The sequence below is a fragment of the Bactrocera tryoni genome, chromosome 5 (genome assembly GCF_016617805.1).
Source record: "Bactrocera tryoni isolate S06 chromosome 5, CSIRO_BtryS06_freeze2, whole genome shotgun sequence".
Lineage (NCBI taxonomy): Eukaryota > Metazoa > Arthropoda > Insecta > Diptera > Tephritidae > Bactrocera > Bactrocera tryoni.
In genome coordinates this window covers 34,068,712-34,093,327 of record NC_052503.1, presented here as the reverse complement: position 1 = coordinate 34,093,327, position 24,616 = coordinate 34,068,712, and the positions used below count along the sequence as shown (strand labels likewise).

Below are 24,616 nucleotides of genomic sequence, written 5' to 3'. Positions count from 1 at the left end.
GCATCTTCGGTGCAGTTGAAGTTAATGTTTTTTTTTGTTTTTTGTTTGTTTTTTGTTTTGGTTTTTGTTTAATATTCAATTTAATTTAGAATATTATTTATTATTAAAATTACAATAAATTAGTTTTTTGAAAAAATCGATGATGTAGAAGAAAGATGAATTTAATTGAGAAACGAGGATCTGCTCACCCAGCAAACTATCTTCGTAAATACTGAGTGGTCATGCGAAGACCTTCCCTACACAGATAAGAAGTGAAAGTAGAAAGAAAGACTCCTCTCGGTTATTTGGCAGTATTGATTCTATCAGATGTGGCTATATCTATAATAATACTTTTCCGTTACATTTTTTAAGCCACTCGAAAGGCTGGTCCAGTCTTCTTCTTCTTTATTTGCGTAGATTCCGCTTACGCGGTTATAGCCAAGTTCACAACAGCGCGCCAGTCGTTCTTCCTTTTTGCTGTTTGGCGCCGATTGGCCGATTCCAATGGAGTGGAGGTCTTCCTCTGCTTTCTCCGGTGGGTACTTCGTCGAGATGACCTAGCCAGCATATCCACTGTCTCTTAGTTCGCTGAATTATTTCAATGTCACCGTATATCTCGTACAGTTTAAGGTTCCATCGACTGCGGTACTTGTATTTGCCAATGCGAAAAGGACCATAAATCTTCCGTAGAAAATTTCTCTCGAAAACTCGAAATGACGACTCATCAGATATTGTCATCGTCCATGCCTCTGCATCATAAAGGATGACAAGGATGATGAGTGAATATGATCTTTGTTCGTCGAGAGAGGACTTTACTTCTCAAATTCCTACTTAGTCGAAAGTAGCAGCCTGTTGACAAGAGTTATTCTCCGTTGGATTTCGAGAGTGACATTGTGGTTGCTGTTAATACTAGTTCCAAGATAGACGAAACTATCTACGACTTCAAAGTATGACTGGCAGCAGTGACGTGCGAACCTAGTCGCCAGTGCGACGACTGTTTAATTAATGACAGGAGATTAACTTCCTTATCCAGTCTGGAGAAAGCAGGGCTAACGGCGCGATTGTTGAGACCAATGGTGGCAATATCATTGGCGTACCCCTGAAGTTGACCACTCTTTTAAAAGATTGTAACTTCTATATTTAAGTCGCACGATAGAAAGTCGCCTTGTCTGAGAGGTAATTTCCGATTCTGACGGAGCTTTTGGTATTGATCAACGTCAGTTTACACAGCCGTATTCGTTTTGCGGGGATACCAAATTCAGAGATAGCTCCTTTTCGTGCTGTACAGAGGAGATTTGAAATCATCGAATAGGTGGTGTGCGTCGATCCTCTTTTCACAGGCCTTTTCCAAGATTTAGTGCATGGTGATTATCTCATACTGATTTACTGTAGACCTTGTAAATATTAAAGTTTCAGTTTAGTTCTTTATCGATATACAAGAGTGGGAAGGAATTTGAACAAGCAGAAAAGTATGTAGTTAATTTGGAAGGTTTTCCTTTTCGTAATATCAATAAACTCATCTTATATCATATAGATAGGTTAGGTTTGAGTTTGCTATATTTAAAAAGCCAAAACTTCTTCTTCTTAATTGGCGAAGACACCGCTTACGCGATTATAGCCGAGTTAACAACAGCGCGCCAGTCGTTTCTTCATTTCACTACGTGGCGCCAATTGGATATTCCAAGCGAAGCCGGGTTCTTCTCCACTTGGTCCTTCCAACGGAGTGGAGCTCTTCCTCTTCCTCTGCTTCCCCCGGCGGGTACTGCGTCGAATACTTTCAGAGATGGAGTGTTTTCGTCCATCCGGACAACATGACCTAGCCAGCGTAGCCGCTGTCTTTTAATCGCTGAACTATGTCGATGTCGTCGTATATCTCGTACAGCTCATCGTTCCATCGAATGCGGTATTAGCCGTGGCCGACGCGCAAAGGACCATAAAACGCAGAACTTTTCTCTCGAAAACTCGCAACGTCGACTCATCCGTTGTTGACATCGTCCAAGACTCTGCACCATATATCAGGACGGGAATTATGAGTGACTTATAGAGTTTGGTTTTTGTTTGTCGAGAGAGGACTTTGCTTCTCAATTGCCTACTCAGTCCGAAGTAGCACCTGTTGGCAAGAGCAATCCTGCGTTGGATTTCTAGGCTGACATTGTTGGTGGTGTTTACGCTGGTTCCAAGATAAACGAAATTATCAACAACTTCAAAGTTATGACTGTCAACAGTGACGTGAGAGCCAAGTCGCGAGTGCGACGACTGTTTGTTTGATGACAGGAGATATTTCGTCTTGCCCTCGTTCACTGCCAGACCCATTTGTTTTGCTTCCTTGTCTAGTCTGGAGAAAGCAGAACTAACGGCGCGGGTGTTAAGGCCGATGATATCAATATCATCGGCATACGCCAGCAGCTGTACACTCTTATAGAAGATGGTACCTTCTCTATTTAGTTCTGCGGCTCGAACTATTCTCTCCAGAAGCAGGTTGAAAAAGTCGCACGATAGGGAATCGCCTCGTTTGGTATCGAACCGCTCGGAGAGGTCCTTCCCGATTCTGACGGAGCTTTTGGTATTGCTCAACGTCAGCTTACACAGCCGTATTAGTTTTGCGGGGATACCAAATTCAGACATCGCGGCATAAAGGCAGCTCCTTTTCGTGCTGTCGAAAGCTGCTTTGAAATCGACGAAGAGGTGGTGTGTGTCGATTCAAAACAGTTTTTTAATAATTATAGCTAATTTATGGCTAATAAGAAAAAAAGCTAACTTCGGTTGCACTGAAGCTTTAGTACTCTACTTCTATAGTGACTTAATCTGAACGGTTTCTTTGAAGGTTGCACCACTTCGTTAGAAAATAAGCCATGCCAAATTTGGTGAAAATCTCTCCTCAAATGAAAAATGTTTCCATACAAGCACTTGATTCCGATCGTTCAAGAAATAACCCACATCAAATTTCTTGACGATTTCTAGGCAGCTGAAAAAAATCATCCATACAAATACTTCATTTCGATTGTTGGCTTTTTATGGCATATGTTAAAGTTGAGTGTAACCTAATGATTATGAAGGTCAATAGGCCCTTTTACAATTGTGTTTAGAATTATTTTGTCGTGCCTTAAACAATTAAAGAAAATTGTAAGTTTCGATAAATAACAAAAGTTATTTTTAACCCACTGTCTGATATGCTTCTCTCTCATGCTTTATAGGCATAGCATTCATAGCATTAAATTTAATGGACGTGATTTTAAATTGCGCTTTGCATATAATGAATGCCAATCTTAATTTATTCAATTGTGCAGAAAATAGTTATACAAATGTTTAACGTCCGAAATCGCTTAACGTTCGGAACATTTGCAAACCAAATACACGCCGCGCGCTTCCCCTCAAAATACTCGCGGACGCGGTAGATAGTTGCAAGCGGAACCGCTATGCGCTTTGCCAAGCCGTAATAAATACCTCTATGATATGGTCATTGTAATGTTTGTTTTTGCTGTTGCTGCCGCCGAAAGAGCCACAGTTTCCACAATTTTCACATTGGCCAACGCCACCTAATATTGAGGTATCCATACATATGTATTTACATATGTACCTTTGGGTATGCAGATATATAATTAGCTTTTTTCATATTTGCAAAACTCCGATGTGTTACTGAGTGGTAGTGTGGTGGCTGTGTGTCCATCGCCGTTTGGCTGCAGTTGGCACAACAATTAGTGCAACACCGAAGTGCAGCAGCTCATAAAAAGTAGTTAATTGCATTTTTATGCAAATCGCAAACATTAAAATAATTACAGTTGTTGACTCGTGTTTCAAGCTGATTTCAAAAAAAAAACAACAAAAAATATGCGAATAAGCGAAAATGCAAATACAATTCGATGGCGGAGAAAGGTTTAAAGTCAAAAAAATTGTCTACCGCGCAGCCGTAAAAAGTTTGAAATGCATTTATTGAGGAGGAAACGTGCGACCAGCGGCCTACGCGGCACAGTTAAAGCTGCTGCCGGCGTTCTTCCCCGCTCACCGGTCATCGCATCGACTCAAAAAGCGTCGTTGGACGCTCAAATGTGCGTTCATTTTGCTGACTCTTGATAACGGTCTGCCATGCATACCAATTCACACACATACATACATACAATTGCGTTTGTGTAGGCACTCAACCTCCTTGGCTGCCGTCAAATATGTTGTTGTCACAAGCGTGTCGAGTGCGCCAGTGTTTACGTGGATCCGGATATAATTTACTTTGCAACAGATTTAATGTCTTGTAAAAATGCGCGATTAGCAGCCGGTGGCACACAAACGCAGCAACACAAGTTGCCACATATGTACGTACACACATGTTAATGGCGGAAAAGCCATGGGAGCAGTCGTCAACAACAAGACGATGAAGTTGTTGTGCTTGTATGTAGTACATAAATCGGCAACAATGCGTTTTACATTTTATTGACTGCTTGTTGGCTGGCGTTCGCTAATTGCCGCTTGTACGCCTAATTTAACAAGGCATAAGAAAATAAATAAATTTAATTGTAGAAATATTTGTGTACGAGAAGTGAACTCGCATGCAAACATCTTTCTAATTTTTTCGCCACATCCAAGGTCGCCGAGAGAAAAGCGCGAAAGCAGTGGTAAAAAGATGTGGGACCGCTCTCCAAAGGAATGTTTCTAATACTTTGCAAATTTAATTAAATATACATATTTACAGACACTTCTTCAATGTTTTTGATGAATAAATCAAATACGTAGTAGTGTTTTATATTCTCATCGCATCTATATAAAGGGTGATTCATTTGAAGGTTTCCTACTTTTAAAAGAAAAAAACTACGAAACTTCAAATTTAATGGGGAATGTTTATTATCATTAAAAAGAACATTGTTTGACATTTATTTTTTGAAGATCATCTCTTTTAAATGTTGGCCGCGGCTACATCTCTGATGTTCCATCTGTCTTGTCAAATTTTTGATGACTCGTTGCAACTGATGTTTTGCTTGTTTGGGATTGTCCGCATAGTTTCGACTTTACATATCGCCACAGGAAAAAGTCTAAAGGTGTTATATCACACAATTCTGATGGTCAATTGACCGGTCCAAAACGTGAAACTATCTGCTTACCGAAGTGAGTCGTCATGTTGAAACCAAATCGCGCCAAGATCACGAGCTTCATTTTCAGGCATCATATAAGTAGTCGATTATAAAGGTGCGATAACGATTGCCATTGATGGTTACGTTCTCACCGGCATCATTTTTGAAAAAATATAAACCGATGGTTCCACCGATTTACAAATCAAACCAAATTGTTGTTTTTTCTAGATCAAATGGCAGCTTTTGAAGCTCTTCAGGTTGCTCTTCGCCCCAAATGCGGCAATTTTACTTGGTTACATACCCAGTTAGCCAGAAATGGGCTTCATCGCTGAACAAAATTTGTCTTGCAAACGTCGAATTTTCTTGGAACTTTTCAAGAGCCCATAGAGCGAGGTCATGTCGCTTAGGAAGGTCGAGCGACTTCAGTTGTTGCACAAGCTGTATTTTTCTATTTAAAATCTCGATATAAATTGCGCGAAGTCGTTCCATTCATCAGTCCGAGTTGCTGCGAACGGCGTCGAGTCGACCATCCACGGTCTTCGTGTGCACCCTCAGGTACGGCTGCTCAATTTTCTTCACTGCGCAGTGAACGTGGTCTATTCGGTCGAATATTATCCAGTAATGAATACTGGGTTTCAAGATGGGTGATGGTGTTGCGAATAGTACAATCAGAATGCCGACTATGGTGGCCATATGTTGAGCGAAGCAAGTGAAACACATTCTTTTTGTAAAATGCTCCCATCTTCAGTTATTTGGAACTCAGAAGTGAGCCTTTTTAACTTTCGCAGCAGCAAATGCGGCAATAATAGTCTGGAAATCCAACTTTTTGGATAATTCTGCCTGTAGGCACAATGTAGCTAGTTCTGCCTGTAAATATGTGAGAAAAGTGTCATAGAAAAGATTATCCGCAAAGTTTCGAAACATTGAACAACGCCTAAAAATTAGTATTTAAAACCAAAATTGAAACAAGTAAGGAAGGGCTAAGTTCGGGTGTCGCCGAACATTTTATACTCTCGCATGATAAAGTGATAATCGAGATTTCATTATCCGTCATTTACATATTTTTCAAATACCTTATTTGTGTAAAGTTTTATTCATCTATCATCATTGGTTCCTAATGTACTTATATACTAGTATTATACAGAGAAGGCATCAGATGGAATTCAAAATAGCGTTATATTGGAAGAAGGCGTGGTTGTGAACCGATTTCACCCATATTTCGTACATGTCATCAGGGTGTTAAGAAAATATTACTCACCCAATTTCATTGAAATCGGTGGAGTAGTTCCTGAGATATGGTTTTTGGTCCATAAATGGGCGACGCCACGCCCATTTTCAACGTTTGAAAAAAGCCTGGGTGCAGCTTCCTTCTGCCATTTCTTCCGTAAAATTTAGTGTTTCTGACGTTTTTTGTTAGTCGGTTAACGCACTTTTAGTGATTTTCAACATAACCTTTGTATGGGAGGTGGGCGTGGTTATTATCCGATTTCTTCTATTTTTAAACTGTATATGGAAATGCCTGAAGAAAACGACTCTGTAGAGTTTGGTTGACATAGCTATAGTAGTTTCCGAGATATGTACAAAAAACTTAGAAGGGGTGGGGCCACGCCCACTTTTCCAAAAAAATTACGTCAAAATATGCCCCTCCCTAATGCAATCCCTTGTGCCAAATTTCACTTTAATATCTTTATTTGTGGCTTAGTTATGACACTTTATAGGTTTTCGGTTTCCGCCATTTTGTGGGCGTGGCAGTTACCTGATTTTGCCCATCTTCGAAATCAACCTTCTTATGTAGCCAAGAAATACGTGTACCAAGTTTCATCATGATATCTCAATTTTTACTCAAGTTACAGCTTGCACGGACGGACGGACGGACAGACAGACAGACATCCGGATTTCAACTCTACTCATCACCCTGATCACTTCGGTATATATAACCCTATATCTGACTCTTTTAGTTTTAGGACTTACAAACAACCGTTATGTGAACAAAACTATAATACTCTCCTTAGCAACTTTGTTGCGAGAGTACAAAAACAGAATCCATAAAATCCTTTACAGCTGAACTTTTTAAAGCGTAAAAGGATAAAAAAACTTTCGTTCTGATATTGGGCAGTCCGATTTTGGTGGCTGTTTTGGGTATGAAACGCGTTCTTGCTCGAATCAACCATATAAAGCTGATTTTTGGTTTTAAAACGGACCGTAAATAGGTCTCTTTGGACATGCTTGATCGTGCGAATACCAATCCCACATTCATGGTGAGCAAACAAGTCAACAATATTCGGAATGAAGGGAAAAAAACTAGCCAAAACCAATTAAAAAACCACGCCGAAACCGCTCAAAAATCAAGGTGATGCTCATTGCTTTTTCGATGTTCATGGTTTGGTGCATCATGAATTTGTTCTGGAGGAACAGACGGGCAATAAAAAGTTCTATTTGGCCGTAATGAGGTATTTGTGTGGGAGCATCCGTCGTTAAAGTCCGGAATTGTGGAAGAACAATTCATGGATTATACACGATGACAATGCACTGCTTATAAAAAAACTATTTTCATATTTATTCAATTTTGAAATATTGTTTATATTTAAGCTGTCATACATCGAAAGAGAGATCCCAAAAGTTTAATTATGACTTGCGATCATGCTTAATGTATAGTTGCACCGGAACTCTCCTCATTTCTTTCTGAAGTAGCTGGTAATTTTGTTTTCAAATAATATGCAAAGAGAATTGAAATATTATTTCAGTGTTTACAAAAACCTTGAATTTTAGTTTCAAATTTCAATACACAGCATATTACCCCAAAAGTATTCAAATTTTTCCAATACTTTATCGGTTCCCTACTTATCTAACTTCCATTTATACTGCTCCGGCAAAAACACTTTCATCTTCATCATTGCTCACTTGTTTATCTAATTGTTATTATTCTTACTCCATCTAGCGTTATATCTTTGCCATTGTTCCCTAAATGCTTTTCCTAAAGAGTTTTTCGTGCTTGTCATTTGGAATTTCATTTAAATATTTCAACAACTTCACTGCCTAATGAAACGCAAGCTGTTGTACAAATGTTGTTATGCAAATTTTCTTAAAAGTAAATTTCTTCAAATATGCAACTACAACGAATGCCTGCCTGCTGCACATACATAGATGCCGACATAGACAATTATAGTCTTATTCAACTCTTTTTCTCTTCGGGCTTGAATTTCAGTCGATTGCCTACAGGCCTTGCTGCTTGAAATGTTGAAATGAACTTGAGTTCACAGCACAGCTCAGTTCGGCTCCGGCTGCCTCAGCGTCGGCAGTTTGGTTGACAAAATTCTGCAGCAATTAAATGCAAAATTATTCACTTCGCCTGCTGTTTGCCAACTGAAAGCTAACCCATTTCTATATTCTGATAGATACATAAATGTATGTATGTACAAGCGCATGTATTTATTTACTAAGTTGTAGATCTTCAATTCATTAAGTTTATTCACATTTAATAAAGCAAATAAACGATTGATGTTTGTGAAATTGAATTATTTTTGTGGATTCTAATTTTTTTTGGTTTTTGTTTCAGAGTACGCCTTACACTTTGAAGGATGGCAGTTGTAACGGTAGTGAGGTGACAACTTGGACTTCGACGGGGTTGCCACCTTCAACCGGTTACTATACGTACGATCCAACATTCGGTGCGTATGGGTAAGTGCAAGAGATAACAGTAAACTGTAAATAATAATAAAACAGACAAAATAACTAAATTTGAGTGGAACCAGTTAAGTTCGGTTTCTCGAGATGAGGTGATATAAGGCATAGTATGTTTCCCGTAACTTCTGTTCAAATTAATAATAAAGGAGAGAAAATAATAATATAAGACCACGGAGACTTCAAATTTAATGGGGAATGTTTATTACCATTCGAATGATCATTCTTTGGCATTCATTTTTTAGGACTATCTCTTTTTCAATTATGGCCGCGGCTACGTTTCAGATGGTCCATCTGTTGAGTTCATTTTGACTGGTAAATGGCGAATGACACCCATGATGGCTGGCTTCAAGGCCTGAATCGAAGGGAGATGGTCCGCATAAATTTCAGATTTTACGTATCCCTTTAGGAAAAAGTCTAATGGTGCGATATTACACGATCTTGATGGCCAATCGACCGGCGCAAAGTTGAAATTATCTTCTCACCGAAGTGTTCTCTCAATAAATCCATTGATTGATGCGATGTGTGCGAAGTGGCGCCATCTTGTTGAAACCAAAGATCGTGAGCTTCAATTTCAGTTATCAAGCTCACCGGCAACATTTTTGAAGAAATATGGATCGCTAATTCCTCCTGCACCGGATCTTCTTGGAAGCACATAGAGCGAAGTGATGTCGCTTGGTCGAGTGGTTTCAGTTCTTGCTTAAACTGCTTTAATATGCTTTTCATTTAAGATCTCGACGTAAAAGTCAAAGTCTATGTCGTTCCATACGTCAGTCCGAGTTGCTGCGAACGGCGCCGATTTGGCTCTACGCGGTCTTCGTGTACACTCTCAACTACGGCTGCTATATTTTCTTTACGGCGTGCTGAAGGTGGTCTATTCGATCGAATATTATCCAATAATGAATGCTGAGTCTCCAGATGGCCGATAATGTTGGTATTCTATTTGAACTGGGCGTGGTTGTGTGCCAATTTCGTCAATTTCAGAGCAGTGGAAAATGGATTCCCTAGAGGGCTTACATTATGGTTTTCGGAAGATGCTTCCGTCTTTCTAGATAAGCCCGCCCAAGTCATTCCCCATCATTAGGAGAAGGTCCAACCTACTTTCTCGCACCTACTTTGTGCGTTATCTAGTTCGTTTTCCATATTTGTTGGGTCCCCACCAAAAGCCTTTGTCCACCGTACAGAAAAGTAGTCTCCTTTCATGGTCGCAATGTTGTCTTAATAACGAGACCTAGTAAAGAATTGATGCAAGCCCTTATGAGGCAGTGCCTTCAGTGTAGACAGTCGTGAAGAGGGAGTCACCTCAACTTTGAACTAACACATTAAATAAGTGCTGAAGAGAGGGGAACATTTTCTGTGGCCTGCCAAGATTTTAGGGCGGAGACAGCCTTTTAACAATTTCTGTAGAGTGTCATCCCCAAATACTGAGATATCAGAATAACTCAAACACCAGCCCAGCTTTCAAGCAAATCCAAATAAGACATCCTAAGCGCGATCTGTGTTAGTGAGGGGATCCATGGCTCGTAGGAATCCTTCAAGGCCATCGTGGCTGCAAGTCATTTAGCATTACTCAGGCTGCAGCATGCGGAGACGAACCAATCTTTGCAGTCCTCTGACTATAACCAGAGAAGGAGAGGCTAACCGCACTTTTAGAAAAATCTTCATAACAGCCGTACATGCTACACTGGCTCTATACTGCGTTTATTGTATAAAGAAATTTAGTAGATCTTAAGCGATATACATACTTACGATCAAATTTGACTCGAACTATCACGAACGGACATACCAATGATGGTATAAGTACTAATCTAGGCATTTTTACAGATTCGATTCGATTTGCGTATGGAGAACCAGTTCGCATCATATTTGATCTTGGGTCTATGCTGTTGTAGTACCATAACTAAACCTTTGGTAGCAATTGCATGCATACAATTTCACTATTTGCCTAGAGTGAGACCTGAGATTTCCTCTCCACTGGCTGAATTAAAGTTCAACTTATTTTTTACCTTCGCGCTCCTTCAAAGCAAATTCAGTGTAAATTAACAGCAAATAAATCTTCGACAAATTCCACAAATAACCGTGACTACCTGAAATCTGCGTTAAGCCCTTATTTGATATCTATCTAAATAGAATTGAAGTAAAAATCTTCACAACAATCTTGACGAAGTTTTTGCGAAGCATGCGTACTTCTCGTACTTCTTCCCTTTCGTTCATCATGAGCGAAGAACAGAATGTTAAATTAATTTCTAATCTCCACAATATATAGTGTGAATCGAACTTTGAACCGCGCACAAACGCGCATACCTATGCAAACCCCCACACTACCAGCAGACGATACAAGTCCGTCGCTCATAAAAGCCAACAAGTACAAGCATTGTAATGTTTTTTACAGCTTGCTTGTCTACACATCAATACATAATACATACATTTTATTCGCTATGGGTGTGTGTGAGTGTGTATGGTGTGTGCGCAGAGAAAGTTCTTAAATTGCTGGCAAAATTCCGAACTTGTGAACTCGCCGCAATAAAAAGCGAAAATCGAGACGTGAGATAATTCCATCTGGGCCAAGCGCGCCAACTCATCCCACAGCGCATAAAAGCTGCCAAGTTTCCAGCAGCCGTGCCACACCGCTTCCGGTTACTTTAAAAACGCCTGCTGTGATGCGCTATGCTATGCGCTGCGGCAGCTGCAAGCTGAATAGTTTCCCCACACGATGAGCCGAGCGTCGTGGCGTATGATGAACTTATAGTGGCACACACACACCCACTCGCCTGCCTTGGTTGGCTGCTTGCATGACTTTCGGGTTTTGTTGTTTATTTGTTGCGTTGTAATTTTGGCAGGCGGGCGCACTTAAAAATGCGTGCGGCAACTGGCTGCCTCTTACGCCGCGCTGCCCTTCGATGCTTTAGACCGAAAAGTCAGCACACATGCGGCGTCTAAAGCGAAGCAATTGAAACTTTGCCAGACGCAGCCGGCGAGCGAGCGATTGGCAGCCAACAAAAGCCAAGAAAGCAAAAGTGGCCAGCTTGCGAAGTTTGCCGAGCAACGACAGCAGACACGAAAACGCGTTTGGCTTTGCAAAGTCAGTATGCGAGTCACAAGTGGCGCGGCCCATTGTGTGCTGCCCTGAGACAATGAAATGTATGAGTGGTGAGCGCACGCACAGCCGGTTGAACTGAAAAGTTTAAAGTTTTTTTCGCTCCGTCGCCGGAGGGTATTGTGCCTTAAATTGCCATTTTTTATTTCGTTAAATTCGTTTTAGATTGTACTAAAAAGCTTATTTTAGAAGTTAGTTGTGAAAATTGTGACTTTTGTTTTAAATTCAGTTTGTAAATTATATTTTAAAGTTATTGCTTTTCAAATAAGAGACATTTTATAATACAGGATTTGAGAAACTAAAATTAATTAAGTACTTCACAGAATTTCACATCCTCAGAAAAAGCTATTTATAGTTAGTTGAAGAGCTGCTATAGGAAAAGTGTTTAGGCCAAGTGACGAAATCTTTATACCTAACATATTTTAAAGTTATGTGAACCTTCTTTATGTTAAATCATAATTTCTAGACGATTAGTTTTCTGACTATTTTAAAATATAATTTTCTTCAAAGTGAAGTTTAGAAATATTTTTATTTTGGGATTTGTCCTATCACGTCACTTTTTCTGGTGACAACAAACCACATATTTTCTTGAAAAGTACGAACATCCTTCTAGATAAATTAAATTAATTAAATTATTTTTCCTTTATATTTGGCTTCAGGGAGGTCTTTTTTCTTCTGTATTGGCGTAGACACTATGCGATTACAGCCGAATTTCCAACAGTGCGCCAGTCGTTCTTCCTTTTCGCTGTTTGTCACCAATTGCAGAGTTCAAGTATAGCTGCTCCTTCTCCACCTGATTTTTACCAGCTGGACAGCAGCACCTTCCCAATTAAGGAATAGGACATTCTCTTCAAAAAGTAATCCTTAATGCGTTTGCGGTGATGGTCATCAAAAGGGAGGTCTCTCATCCGAAGCATCATTTCATCCTTTAATTGGGAGCGTTTTTTAAGTGGCCGGTTCCAAACCCAGGGGAGGGATGTTTTGCGTTCTCACTTTAGCTCGCCTTCAAACGGAAGTTTTTTGATACCCACATGTTGCTTGGTATAACTTTTCTCACTTGCGTGAAGTTCTACACATGGCTGGAAAGGACTCCGTCTTCTTAAGTCTTCATTAATCATCTGGCCCTCCATTTCCCTTTGTAGCGCTACTCCATTAAGGAAATGTTCAATGGAACCTATCGCCTTGTTCGTCACTCAAATTTGCCGGAAAGAAATCCAGAGGGTGTCTAGTAAATGTAGTTTTCGGGCTTATGGTTACTTAGAAAATTTGGACAACCTTCACAAAACATTTCTATTTAAATTACCGGGTAGTATGTTTAGAATTACAAAATCAATGTTATTTATCGAAATTTTTCAAACGAAGGGACATGCCTAATATATGTACATTTAGTGAATTTTTATTAGTTTGTTAATATTAAAATTATACGCAATAGTTACATAAACAAAGAATAAGAAAAAATCATCCATGAGAAATTAAGATAGTATTTATAAAGGTATATGTTGAGTTTGTTGCATTTTAGTATTGGATCTAAACTATATACGTATATACGTATGTACATGAGTTTCTTTCTTCAAAATTTAAACTGTTCTAATGTGAACCATATTCCAGTGATAAAGTTATACATTGACCGAAAGAAATAGTAGTCAGAAGGGTCAAAATCTGTACAATATCGCTTTTAAGTGAAAACTTTCCAGCCGCTATTTTCTTCTTATAACATGAGGCATAGAGTTGTCATGATAGGCAATTTTTATCTGGAGTTTAATAGCGTATTCCGGATATTTTTCGGTAATTCCTTGCTTCAATTTGTTGAATTGTTGCCGGTAGCGTTTTCTATTAATAGATTTTTTAGCCTTTATAAGCTCATAATACAGCATATCCTTCTAATCCCACCAAATACAGAGCATTCCCTTAATGCCATGCATATTCACATATAAGTTTTGGGTTTTAAGATTTTCGTAATGTATCCAGTTTCGTGCAAAATCATGCTTCAACATCTCTTGACTTCAGTTCATATGCCACCCAATTCCCTTGGCTGCATCCGGCAACTTAAAAAGGTTTGCCCGAGTGGCTCCCAAAGATTCTAGGAGCTCTTTTTATGTTTGGTAACAATTTTCAATGGCTGATGCTTCTGTCCCAGTTTGATTGGCATATACAAAGTGACAAACAAGTACCCGGAAATTGTAAAGAAAACGCAAAATATTAAATTAATCATCAATATTTATTTTGTCGCCTTCGAAGTAATCCCCACTAGATGTAATACACTAACGCCAACGATTTTTCCAGTCCTCGAAACACTTTCCATAAGCACTTTTTGGAATGGCCTTCTCCTTCTTTAGCGAATTTTGTTTTATATCTTCGATTGACTGAAAACAGGTTCCACAGAGCAGCAATTTCAGTTTGGGCAACAAGAAAAAATCACACGGAGCCAAATCTGGTGAATAATATGGTTGATCGAAGATATTCATTGGGTTTTGGCTTTAAATTCGGTCACAATTGTGGCTCCATGAATTGTTCCTCCACAATTCCGGCCGTTTACGACGGAAGTTTTTACATAAACCCCTCTCACGCAAACGCCTCAATATGGCCAATAAGTACTCCTTTTCGACCACAGTCCCTCTAGAACGAATTCATGATACACCAAACCACGATTATTGAAAAAACAATGAGCAGCGCCTTAATTTCTGAGTGGCTTTGACGTGGTTTTTTGGTTTCGACCCTTTTTTTCCTTTATTCCGATGATTGTTGACTTCTTTGCATGTAAAACTCATAAACAAAAGTCTTATTGACAGTTAAATACTCTCCATGTTTAAAGAGACCTGCTTACGGTCATATCATCAGCCTTATCGTGACGAGTCGAGCAAGAACGCGTTTCATACCGGTCTCACGAGAGATGTCGGGCTCTCATGCCATTTCTCTAGCACTTGCCTGACGATTTAAGCACCAACTCTTGCACATTTTTAATATTTTCATCGGATGAAGAGGTCGAAGGTCGTCCATAACAAGGCATGACTTCAGCGGTCTCTCAATCGTCTTTAAAGACTTTGTACCACTCGTACAATTCTATTTTTGATAAAAATGAATAACCGTAAGCATTTTCCACTATCGAGGTGTACAGACTTAAGCAGCTGCTGCAAACAAACTGGTTGACAGATCGCGCTCATATTTGGCATAGTAATTAGAAGAGTCTTAACAACTTCGCAAAATACATTTTTTTGAAAAATCATTTAGCTGGGAATTAAAACTACAATTTCCGGCTGCATTTTTGCCAGAATTTATTGCATAAATTGATTTTATACTATTAGTTTTCTTATTTCGAGTATTTTTTACGTTTTTAAGCAATTTATATAACCTAAACGACTTCTTATCCGATACGAGTATCTCTTGAGATCAGTTCTTTCTACTTCTTCCACGAAAGCTTTTGAAAAAATCATATTCTATGAGCACTTACATTAAATTTTTGGAATTATATTAAAAGTGTATATAAATATTTATTAAAAGCAACTATAAACCATGAATTTGCCTTTTGATATTATTTACTGGAATATCAGATATTTGTCCAAAATCGTTTATAACTGCTCGGTACCGAACTAAAGGAACAAAATAAATAAATATGCAAAATATTTGAATCAAAAGAAAAGTTCTGAAAAACAAACAAGTATTTTGTGCAGTTCGAATATAGTTTTACTTAAGGCTATTGAATTGCATTTAAGCCTGTAAAGGCTACGCATTACTAGCCAATATGCAAACCGAACGCATTAAATTCGACATCAAAGCACATAAACGGATTTAACTTAGAGCGATGCGTGGTGAAAGAAATGCGTGAATTTAAAACAGAAAATAGCATACACACATACATACATATGTACATGCGCTTAAGCGGCGACTATGAATAGCGTACAGTTTAATTGAAACACTTTTTCACAATTAAAGAATTGCAGTGCATAAAAAAGTAGATGAAATGACAGACAGACAACAGCGGAGCACTATATTAACGCAACGGATTAAATGGTGAATGGTGAGGTGAAAAAAATTACAAAAATCGATATATGCAAATGCGGGCAGGCATTGTTGTTAACATTTAAATAAAAACCAACTGCACTACTTACAACAACAACAATAGCAACAAATTGTAATGTGATGCAACTGATGTCGGCGAACGACGTTGGAGTGGGCTGAATAAAGGCTTCGTGCAAGACGTAACGGGAGCGCTCGTGCAAACGCAAAAAAGCCGAATGCAAAAGTATTTCAGAAAAAAACTGCGCGACAGCCGATTAAGTAAAGCCGCCAATGGTAGCAATAACAATTGCAACAAACAATTTAAATGACAATAATAGTTAACCGGTGTGTAAGTATGTATGTGTGTGGCAGAGCAACAACAATAGTAACAGCAAGAACAAACACACAGGATGACACCGAATGAGCCGACAACAATATCAACAGTATCCTGTTGTCAAGCGCTTGTCCTCTGCGCTTTACTACGGCGCCGCACACTTATTTACGCACACACATACACGCATATTTACATATAGTTTTATATGTGTACAGTTTGGTGTATACATATGTAAATTACAAATGAGTGTTTACATGCGCCTGTGCGTCCATAAAGCCCCAGCCGCATGACAGACTGACACTTTAACAAATCCCAACAACAACAAACACGGCTGCGGGTGAAATCCATTTTGTGTTAAAGTACAGTTACAAACGCAAAGATGGAGAAGTAGTGCTGTGGGGTGTTGTTGCCGTTACCTTTGTATGTCTGCATGCAGAGTTCCATTGTGTGCCATGGGGCAGTTTGGCAAATTTTGTTGGTTTGTCTATGCGTCGGTGTGATGAGTACAAATCAAAATGGCCGCCCGCAATGCAATGCCAGTGCTTTTATGAACCGTAATGCATTGCGCTACACAAACGCTTTATTTATTTCATACATTCAGACATGAACAATTGGGTAAAATCGTTCACTTTAGCTTTTCAGTGTGTGACATATTTGGAGCACGTGATATAATTTAGCAAATATCAACTAAACAAAAAACAGTATTAATTTAGACGCTTAAATTAAGTCTAAATGTTTTCGGTGCATCAAACCAGTTTCCTTCGGTGGTGAGTATATCTCGAGTGAGTAATTGAGTTCCAGTTTGTGCAGCATAAATTGAGTGCTAAAGTTATATGATGGTGAGGAAGATCAACACACTCGCTATATGCGCTATATACAAAACATACATATAAAAGGGCTCAAGTTAAATTAGCAATATTTTGAGCATGTTTGATAATTTTATGCGAGACTTGGTGTAATACTTCCTTACCATAACATAGCAACCGCGTTTAAGTAGACAGACATAACAAAAACAAAATCACCTTTACTGTGAACCGAAATTAGTCAACTTTTACATATAACAATATACAATTACTATTTTGCTCGTTTCATTTGTCGTTTGCGTATTAAACTATTTTCAAATTTTGTCAACTAACCACAAATGAGTAAAAATAAGGTAAATAAGCCATTAGTTTGTCATCCTAAAATTCAGTAATTCGTGGATTAATTCATTTGATATTATAAAATAGAATTTCAATTCGTTTGCATTTTCATTTTTTTTTGGAATTTCGATATAATTTTTACACACATTCTTTATACACCATGTACAGCGTTTTCACCTTTGTCAAGGGAAAATCATTTTTAATGCAATTGACGTAATGCTTTCGACTCCGGCTCACCTTTGACACAATATTTGGCCGATTCATTGTCTGTTTCCGGGTCGTAACCGCAGGTCCAAGACTCATCGCCAGTAAATATACGTTTCATTGCATCCCGGTAGTCGGAAAGCATTGTCATTGTTTGATAGATGTTAAAGTGACGATGTTTTTCGCAAAAATTGAGGTTTCGGTTCCAATCGTGCTTTCCCTTTTGTTAAACCTCAATAATCTTTCAAAATGGTTTTCACTGATCCATCCGATATTCCAATGATGCCAGTAAGATCTTTGATTGTTAAACGCAGATTCCCAAGGTCTCGACCGTATTTGAATAATTTGTACTAATCAAAAAAAAAAAAATGCTCGTTACAAGAAATTTTCTCTGAAGGCTTTTTCCAACATTCCGAACCTTTCGGCACCAGAAATTCGGTTCCGTACACAAAATTGAATGGAATTTCTTTCTTGAATAGGTATTTTAGAAACAAGGACGTAGCCAGGTAGGTGCAGGGGTGGGCAGCTCATTGAAGAAAAAATCATCAGTAAATTTTCAGAAAATTGCATAAAAATTTGTAAGATAAAAACAAAAAACAAATTTGAAATTAATAGCTGGCCCCCCTATTTCAGATCCTGGCTACGTCCTTGTTTAGAAAAACAAGGGAATACAAAACACTAATGAATATTTTGATGTGACATTTGGGACAGATGAGAAGTATTTCGACGAATGAGTTGTCGCGCGAAATTTAAATTGAAAAGTCTCACTATTTTTTGCTCACAGTAATTTTTTATTTTATTTTGTATTTTTTTTTTGTTATAAAAAATGAAATATTTTAAAGGAAATTTTTATTATACAAACATACACTATTAACAAAGAAATTCTGAAATTTTCAAAAGCAAATATTTTAAACTCGGTCAGTGCGACGCCAATTTCGGTGACCTCTGGTCGAAGGAAAAAAAAAACAAAAAAAAAATTGGATTTTTGGCGGACATGTTTACAAAAAAAATAAAAATTTCAATGAAAATGTTGCGACATTTTTTTTAAATCGTTAATTAATCGACAAAAAGTAATCCTTCATCGAAGTATTTAAGAATGTTATCTGAAATACCTGTGTATAATTTCATAAAAATCGGTTGAATAGTTCTCGAAAAGTCTTGCCAACCGTCTTCAGAAACACAGTTTCGTGAAAAACGCGTTTAAAGACGGCTCACTTAGCCTAGTTAGTCTCGAGCGCACAAGTTCTAAAGGCTGTATCTTCGAAACTATTACTTGGATGAAATTGAAAATTTAGGACAATGTTTTTAGGATACACTGTAAATTTTTGACGATAGGCGTAAACATATTTCGAGTTACATGCAATCTCTGATCCCGCTAAAAAAACATCCGCCACTGCTGCAATGGAAACCTATACAGGAGGTCTTGTCCGTTGATGATGTAAGACAAGTAAATGTTCACTGTTTTTTGGCTTGAAAAATCAACCATTTTTGGATCAAAAAAGTGCTAGGTCGTTGTAAAGGTATAACGTTGTGAAATGTGAAAATAATCGATTTTTTGTCTTTTACTAAAAAATACCAACCTTCTAATACGAAACGGGTATCCTCTCATATTGCTTCCGATTCTTTTGTAAACCGTAGTTAGCGTCATTTTACTATGGAATATAGTATGTAAACAGCTGTGTACATATGTGTATAATTATTTACATGTGTAAACTTTCCACGGCAAACAGCCTGTAACAAACTTCACGTTGAGCCTCATGCCTCCTCCATACTCAGTGCAAATTGTGGCAACTGTCTATGCATTGTTGATCTACTCAACGGCTCATCCCGTTGTCTGTTTTACCGTCTGCTATGCCTGCCTGCGTACATGCAGCTAGTGGCAGCCGGATTTCAGCCGAGCTGAGTGGAGTTGAGTGAAGAGTGTACTGGAGCCTCGGCACCACAATGTGCCGGCGGTTTGTCGTGGCGGCTTGTCCCGGCTGTCAAGACGAGCTGATGTGTGTTGCAACGTTGCGATGATTGTGGATTTGTTCACAGAAGCTGTGCTGAGAACGAAATCTGCCAACGTGCACCGCACACCATCAACACCCAGACAAAGCTCACGCGCTTGTGACAGTCTTTTGTATGGGCTTGTATATACGAAAATTACTTACCAACATAATAAATGCAGCGCATATAGGAAGGACACTCTGGCATACTGCAAGCGATTCCAGGAATAAAAGGATGTAACACACCTACATATATGCAAATTGAATTTGGGGATTATGAAGGGTATATGTGTGTGAGTGCGCCAATGCCAGTCCGTGGCGGTCTAACAACATAAGGCGATACATAATGTGCATGCAACAACGATGGCGGCGAGTTGCTCACATTGCTTGCACAATTCTTGCCTGCCGGTGTCGTAATCCTTGTTGGTTGTCCTTGTTGTTGGTGTTGGTAGCGCCTGTCGGCTTTGTTTTAAATTTGATGTTGGAGATACGTGATATGTGATGTAACTACATGTGGTAAATGTTGCTCACATATCCATACAAAGTAGTTGTTATTGCTGCTATTGTTGTTGTTGTAGTCATCTAAATTTTCTTGCCGTTGGTCAACTGTTGTGTGTTTCTATTATTGTTGTGTTTGCGTCTAAGCATGTGTTTTTATTCGTAGTTTTATGTTGTTGTTGTTGCATAGTATTGCTATTGCTGCGTCGTTGTTGTTGTGGTTTTGGTACAAAAGCCGTCGACGACACCAGTATAGCTATGCTACTCAACATTCTCAAATACAACATCAATCTTTGGTTAGACTGTACCTACTGAGCCAGTGCCACCAAAGTGTTCAGCTACAATAGTAACAACAAAACAACAAAGGAATATACATATGACGATTGTTGTTACTTCAAAAATATATGAGCTGATGTCGATACTCTATAAACTATTTTATTTATGAACAATTTTTTCCAAGCCTTCGAAATTTTTAATATTTTTCTGGATACTAGGTTGGACTAAGCAGCTACTTGCTCGACTCAGATTCTGTAGAAGTTTGTAGAACTTATGTCCGGTGTCCTCGCGTGACACTAATCGCTACTTTTCAGACAACATTTATATCTCTAAAGTCTGACCCCGTCGCAGCTGCCTCTTGCCCAGGTTGTCTTTTAGATAATTTTCATGAAAAAACATAATTTGCTTCCACTTGAAAGCGCTACAACAACGACAGCAAATAGAAAGGCTTCGAGTAACGGTAATCCGAAGATATTTAGAAATTCTTTTGGAGAATAGTCTCAACCAAAGTTCAAGTATATTGGAGCAGATTGGTTCATACGTGTACACATGATTTTTTCTGGCACATGGCAATCAGGGTCATCTAACGAAAAATTTTTTAGATATACTTTCCACTATGTATGATATTTTTTTATCACCTTGAAAACAGGTCGATTCGTATTTCTTTTATTCATTTCGAAAACTTTTTAGGCTACTTAATTGTGCAAGCTCAAATATTGTTAGATTCTAAATTACATTTTTATATCAGTCATTATAGAAATAAAAAGGTCTTAGAAATGAATTTCAGTGAATTAAATATTCATACTGAGAAGATTGGTTTGACTTGGATGTATAAGAAATGCCGAATTCTTTTCTCTTCTAAAAATTTATAAGAAGAGTTCGCTTAGTTTCCATTTGATTCTTAATTGGACAACAGATTATGGTATCAATTTAAAATGTCTACACTAAATTGTGATTAAAAAGCATCTGGACATTGTAATTATTTACTTAACAATCAAAATTTTGAAGAAGTGGGCGTAGACCCGCCTTCTAATTGGCTTAATGTACATATCTCTCAAAACGTTCAAGCCAAAATAACCAAATTAGTCCATTATAAATCCTATGAAAACCCCTAGCGACAGCGTAAAAATGAACGAAATGGGTTCATAAGCCCGCTTACTCTCCATATAACGGTACTGTTACAAACTAGCAAAATCGCTATAGTTCAATAACTAAAAACTTAAGAGATATAAAATTATACCACCGATTAATACAGCTTTAAAAGAGTCGTGGTCAAACTTAGGCCATGGGCTTGGCAGCGCTCTCTTTCACGTCAAAACACATACCTCAGGACCTACCAGACCGATATCAACCAAATTCAGCGCATGACATTATTTTAATGTTCCCATGTCACGATGTGAGAATGGTTGAAATCGGACTACAACCGCGCCTACTTCTCATGTAATATAATTTTAAATTATTTTTGATTATTTCATATCCTTGTGTATGGTACTAATCAGAAAGAAATTTATATGACACGATGAAACTTTGCACGAATAGAGATTTTGAAGTAAGACACCTTACGACTACAAATAGTCCAAATAGACTCAAAACTGTTTAAACCCCTTGGTACTTCTGGCAGAAAATATCGGTTTAGAGATGTATAATAGAAATTCAAAAAAAAAAAAATCTTCCTCTTAATATTATATCTGTGTGTCGAAATATTATAAATACATATTTTCGAATTTTCGGGTGACTTTATATCGCATATATCAGCCAATATGTTAGTTATCTTAGCCCAATTGAGAGAGATTATTTAATCATAAAAGTGCATCTTTGTGCTTAAAATGGATAAAATTGAGCGAAGACTTGACATATCAGGATTTTGGAACACTGTGTATTTTAATAAAACTTTTCCATTTTCAAGCTTTCTTAAAAATTGCGTGGTTTAGAGCTGAATTAGAACAGAATTAGTCTAAACCTCATACCGCTAATGTAATGAATTTCGATCCACTGGTTGATGTTTTCAACATTAACTTAAGGTTTATTAAATTTAGCCATTTCGGTTGAGTTTATCTCGCATACATGAACCTCATTGGATTATGTTTTTAATATAATTTTAGTTGACACGAACTAAAAATGTCAATAGAACTATAGTCAAGGTTTATGGCCTACAATGTAAGTCAAGAAGATCGCCAATTTTATTGTAATTTATTCACGATTTCGTCGAATAGTAGATTTTTAAAATAAATATGTTTTATTTATACAAAATTTTGCCACCATCAGAAGGAATTTTACGGGCTTTGATTTCCGCAAACTGCAAGAATAAAAAATGCTCGGTTACACCCGTAATTAGCGCTTCCTTACTTGTTTCCTTTTACTCTGTTAGCCCTGTTTGTTTATAGCCACTTTTAACTGTTTATATCAACGCTTGTGTCGCACATTCTACTTTGCAGACCCTTTTTGTCCTGCTGCTATAAGACGATAAGTGTTATGCTCATAATCTGAATGTTACTTACAGAAGTGGTTACCAGTGTATTCGTACATAAGATTGCTGCGAATGTAAATATTTATGGTTTACTTTGTTGGTATATAGCTTAGTGTGTTGGCAGCAAAGGATAAATGCACACAAATACATATCCATATGTACTTAGTGGAAACCATCGTAAGTCACAGCTGATCACAAGGCATATATAAAGTATTTTTTTTTTAAGAATTTTTTTTAGAATGTAGATCAATTTTTGGCAGAATCGGTAAGTCTTGGTTTTGTTTATGAAATAAATAAATTAACACCTGTATTTTTCAATCGCCGATACCAACTTTTGTAAAAGTCATCTATGATTTGTCATATCTCTGCGTTCTTATTACTGTTGCGGTAGTCTAAAAAAAGTAATAAACCTTTAAAAAAAAGGTTTAAAAAAGAATTGAATTTCTCTCTTTCAAGTTTTTCTTTTTTTTACCATGTATGTATTTATGCATACACAAATATATAAAATTTTAGAATAATAATTTTAGCCAAAAAATAATAATCTGTATTTTTTGAAAATCCTAAACTGAACTAGGTTATGTTAGGCTATACTGACCGGTTGTCACATCGTACATTGAGCTACTGGTTCTTAGTTATTCCAGTTGGGGTCTTAGTTTAATTTGAGTTGAAGTATTTGTCATTAGGCGAGATCAATAGTATAAGGTTAAACAAAGGCGTAGGAGGTGTTCCAGCGTCTCTCTCATGCCTACTTCGCTTCCCTTTCTCTATGCATCGTAGTTATTTATACCTATCCGGCTCACCGATGATGCCAGTAGTTTGTTGCCTTTCACTAGTTTATCAACCGGACAGGAGTACTTTCTAGACTGTGTGATTAGAAAGTATATATGTTTTCTTTCGGAGCTTTTGCATATGATCTTGGGGAATTTGTATGACCTTAAAGAATTCCATCTCGCTCTTTTCCCTCTGTCAACCTTTTCGGAAGTTTCATTGCATATTGTTTTTGGTGACTTCCGTATTTCGCTTACTGGTTCGGTAGTTAGACAGACGGCACTTTGGCAATCTCATCAGCTCTTTCGTTTCTCGGAATTCCTTTGTGGCCTGTGATCTAATAAATATAACTATATGCAGCCAATACATCTAGAGATAATTCTCTTAATTTTTGGTCCATCGGTATACATGTTATAAGTTCCGCTGGCGCCGGGAGTATGTGATTCCCTCGCTTTTAGTGTGATTTGTAATCTCCCTTTCCAAATAGAGCCTGAATTCAGCTTCTACTTTGTTATTGAGCTGGGTCTGAAAGTTTTTGTGAAGTATTCATCTAACTCCATAAATCTTTTGACTGAAGCTGATTTTACTCTACACTGCAATGCCGATTGGCAACAGGTTGAGTAACCTTTCCAGTGCGGCTGTTGAGAGCAGCAAGTCGCTGTAGCCGCTCCAACGGTTTTCTGTGTGAACGGTGGTCTATTGGACCGATAATTTCAGCGGCCCACTAACCACACCAAACCGTCGTTTTTTCTTGATGAAATGGCAGCTCATGAATCTCTTCAAGTTGCTCTTCCTCCCAAATGCGGAAATTTTACTTAATTACATACTCGTTGAGACAGTGTAGTTTTTCAATCGGCACTATCGTAATGAAGGCAATTCAAAGACAGTAAATATACTTACGTTTAAATTATCAGTAATGAAACTTCTTCCATTAGATTTATTGATAAAGAAATTATTGAAATTTCACTACAAAAATATCTGGTTGCACTAATTATCTCCACAAAATTCTTTAAATTTCCACCGGCATTAAACTCTTCAAGCCACCAAATGGCCAAACATACTTTGCTTTAGAATATATGGCATAACACCTTCTTATTTCAAAGGGTTTAAATGCCTTTGTTTCGCCTTT

The 24,616-nt window shown here is 37.9% G+C and overlaps 1 protein-coding gene across 1 annotated transcript in view; it reads left to right on the top strand.

The window, feature by feature from the left end:
• LOC120778944 (homeobox protein araucan-like) overlaps positions 1 to 24,616 on the top strand; it is a 133,440-nt gene that overhangs the window by 59,567 nt on the left and 49,257 nt on the right. The window contains exon 3 of the mRNA XM_040111005.1: positions 8,593 to 8,714. Within this exon, the coding sequence (XP_039966939.1) occupies positions 8,593 to 8,714 (122 nt within the window). The remainder of the gene's footprint in view (positions 1 to 8,592; positions 8,715 to 24,616) is intronic.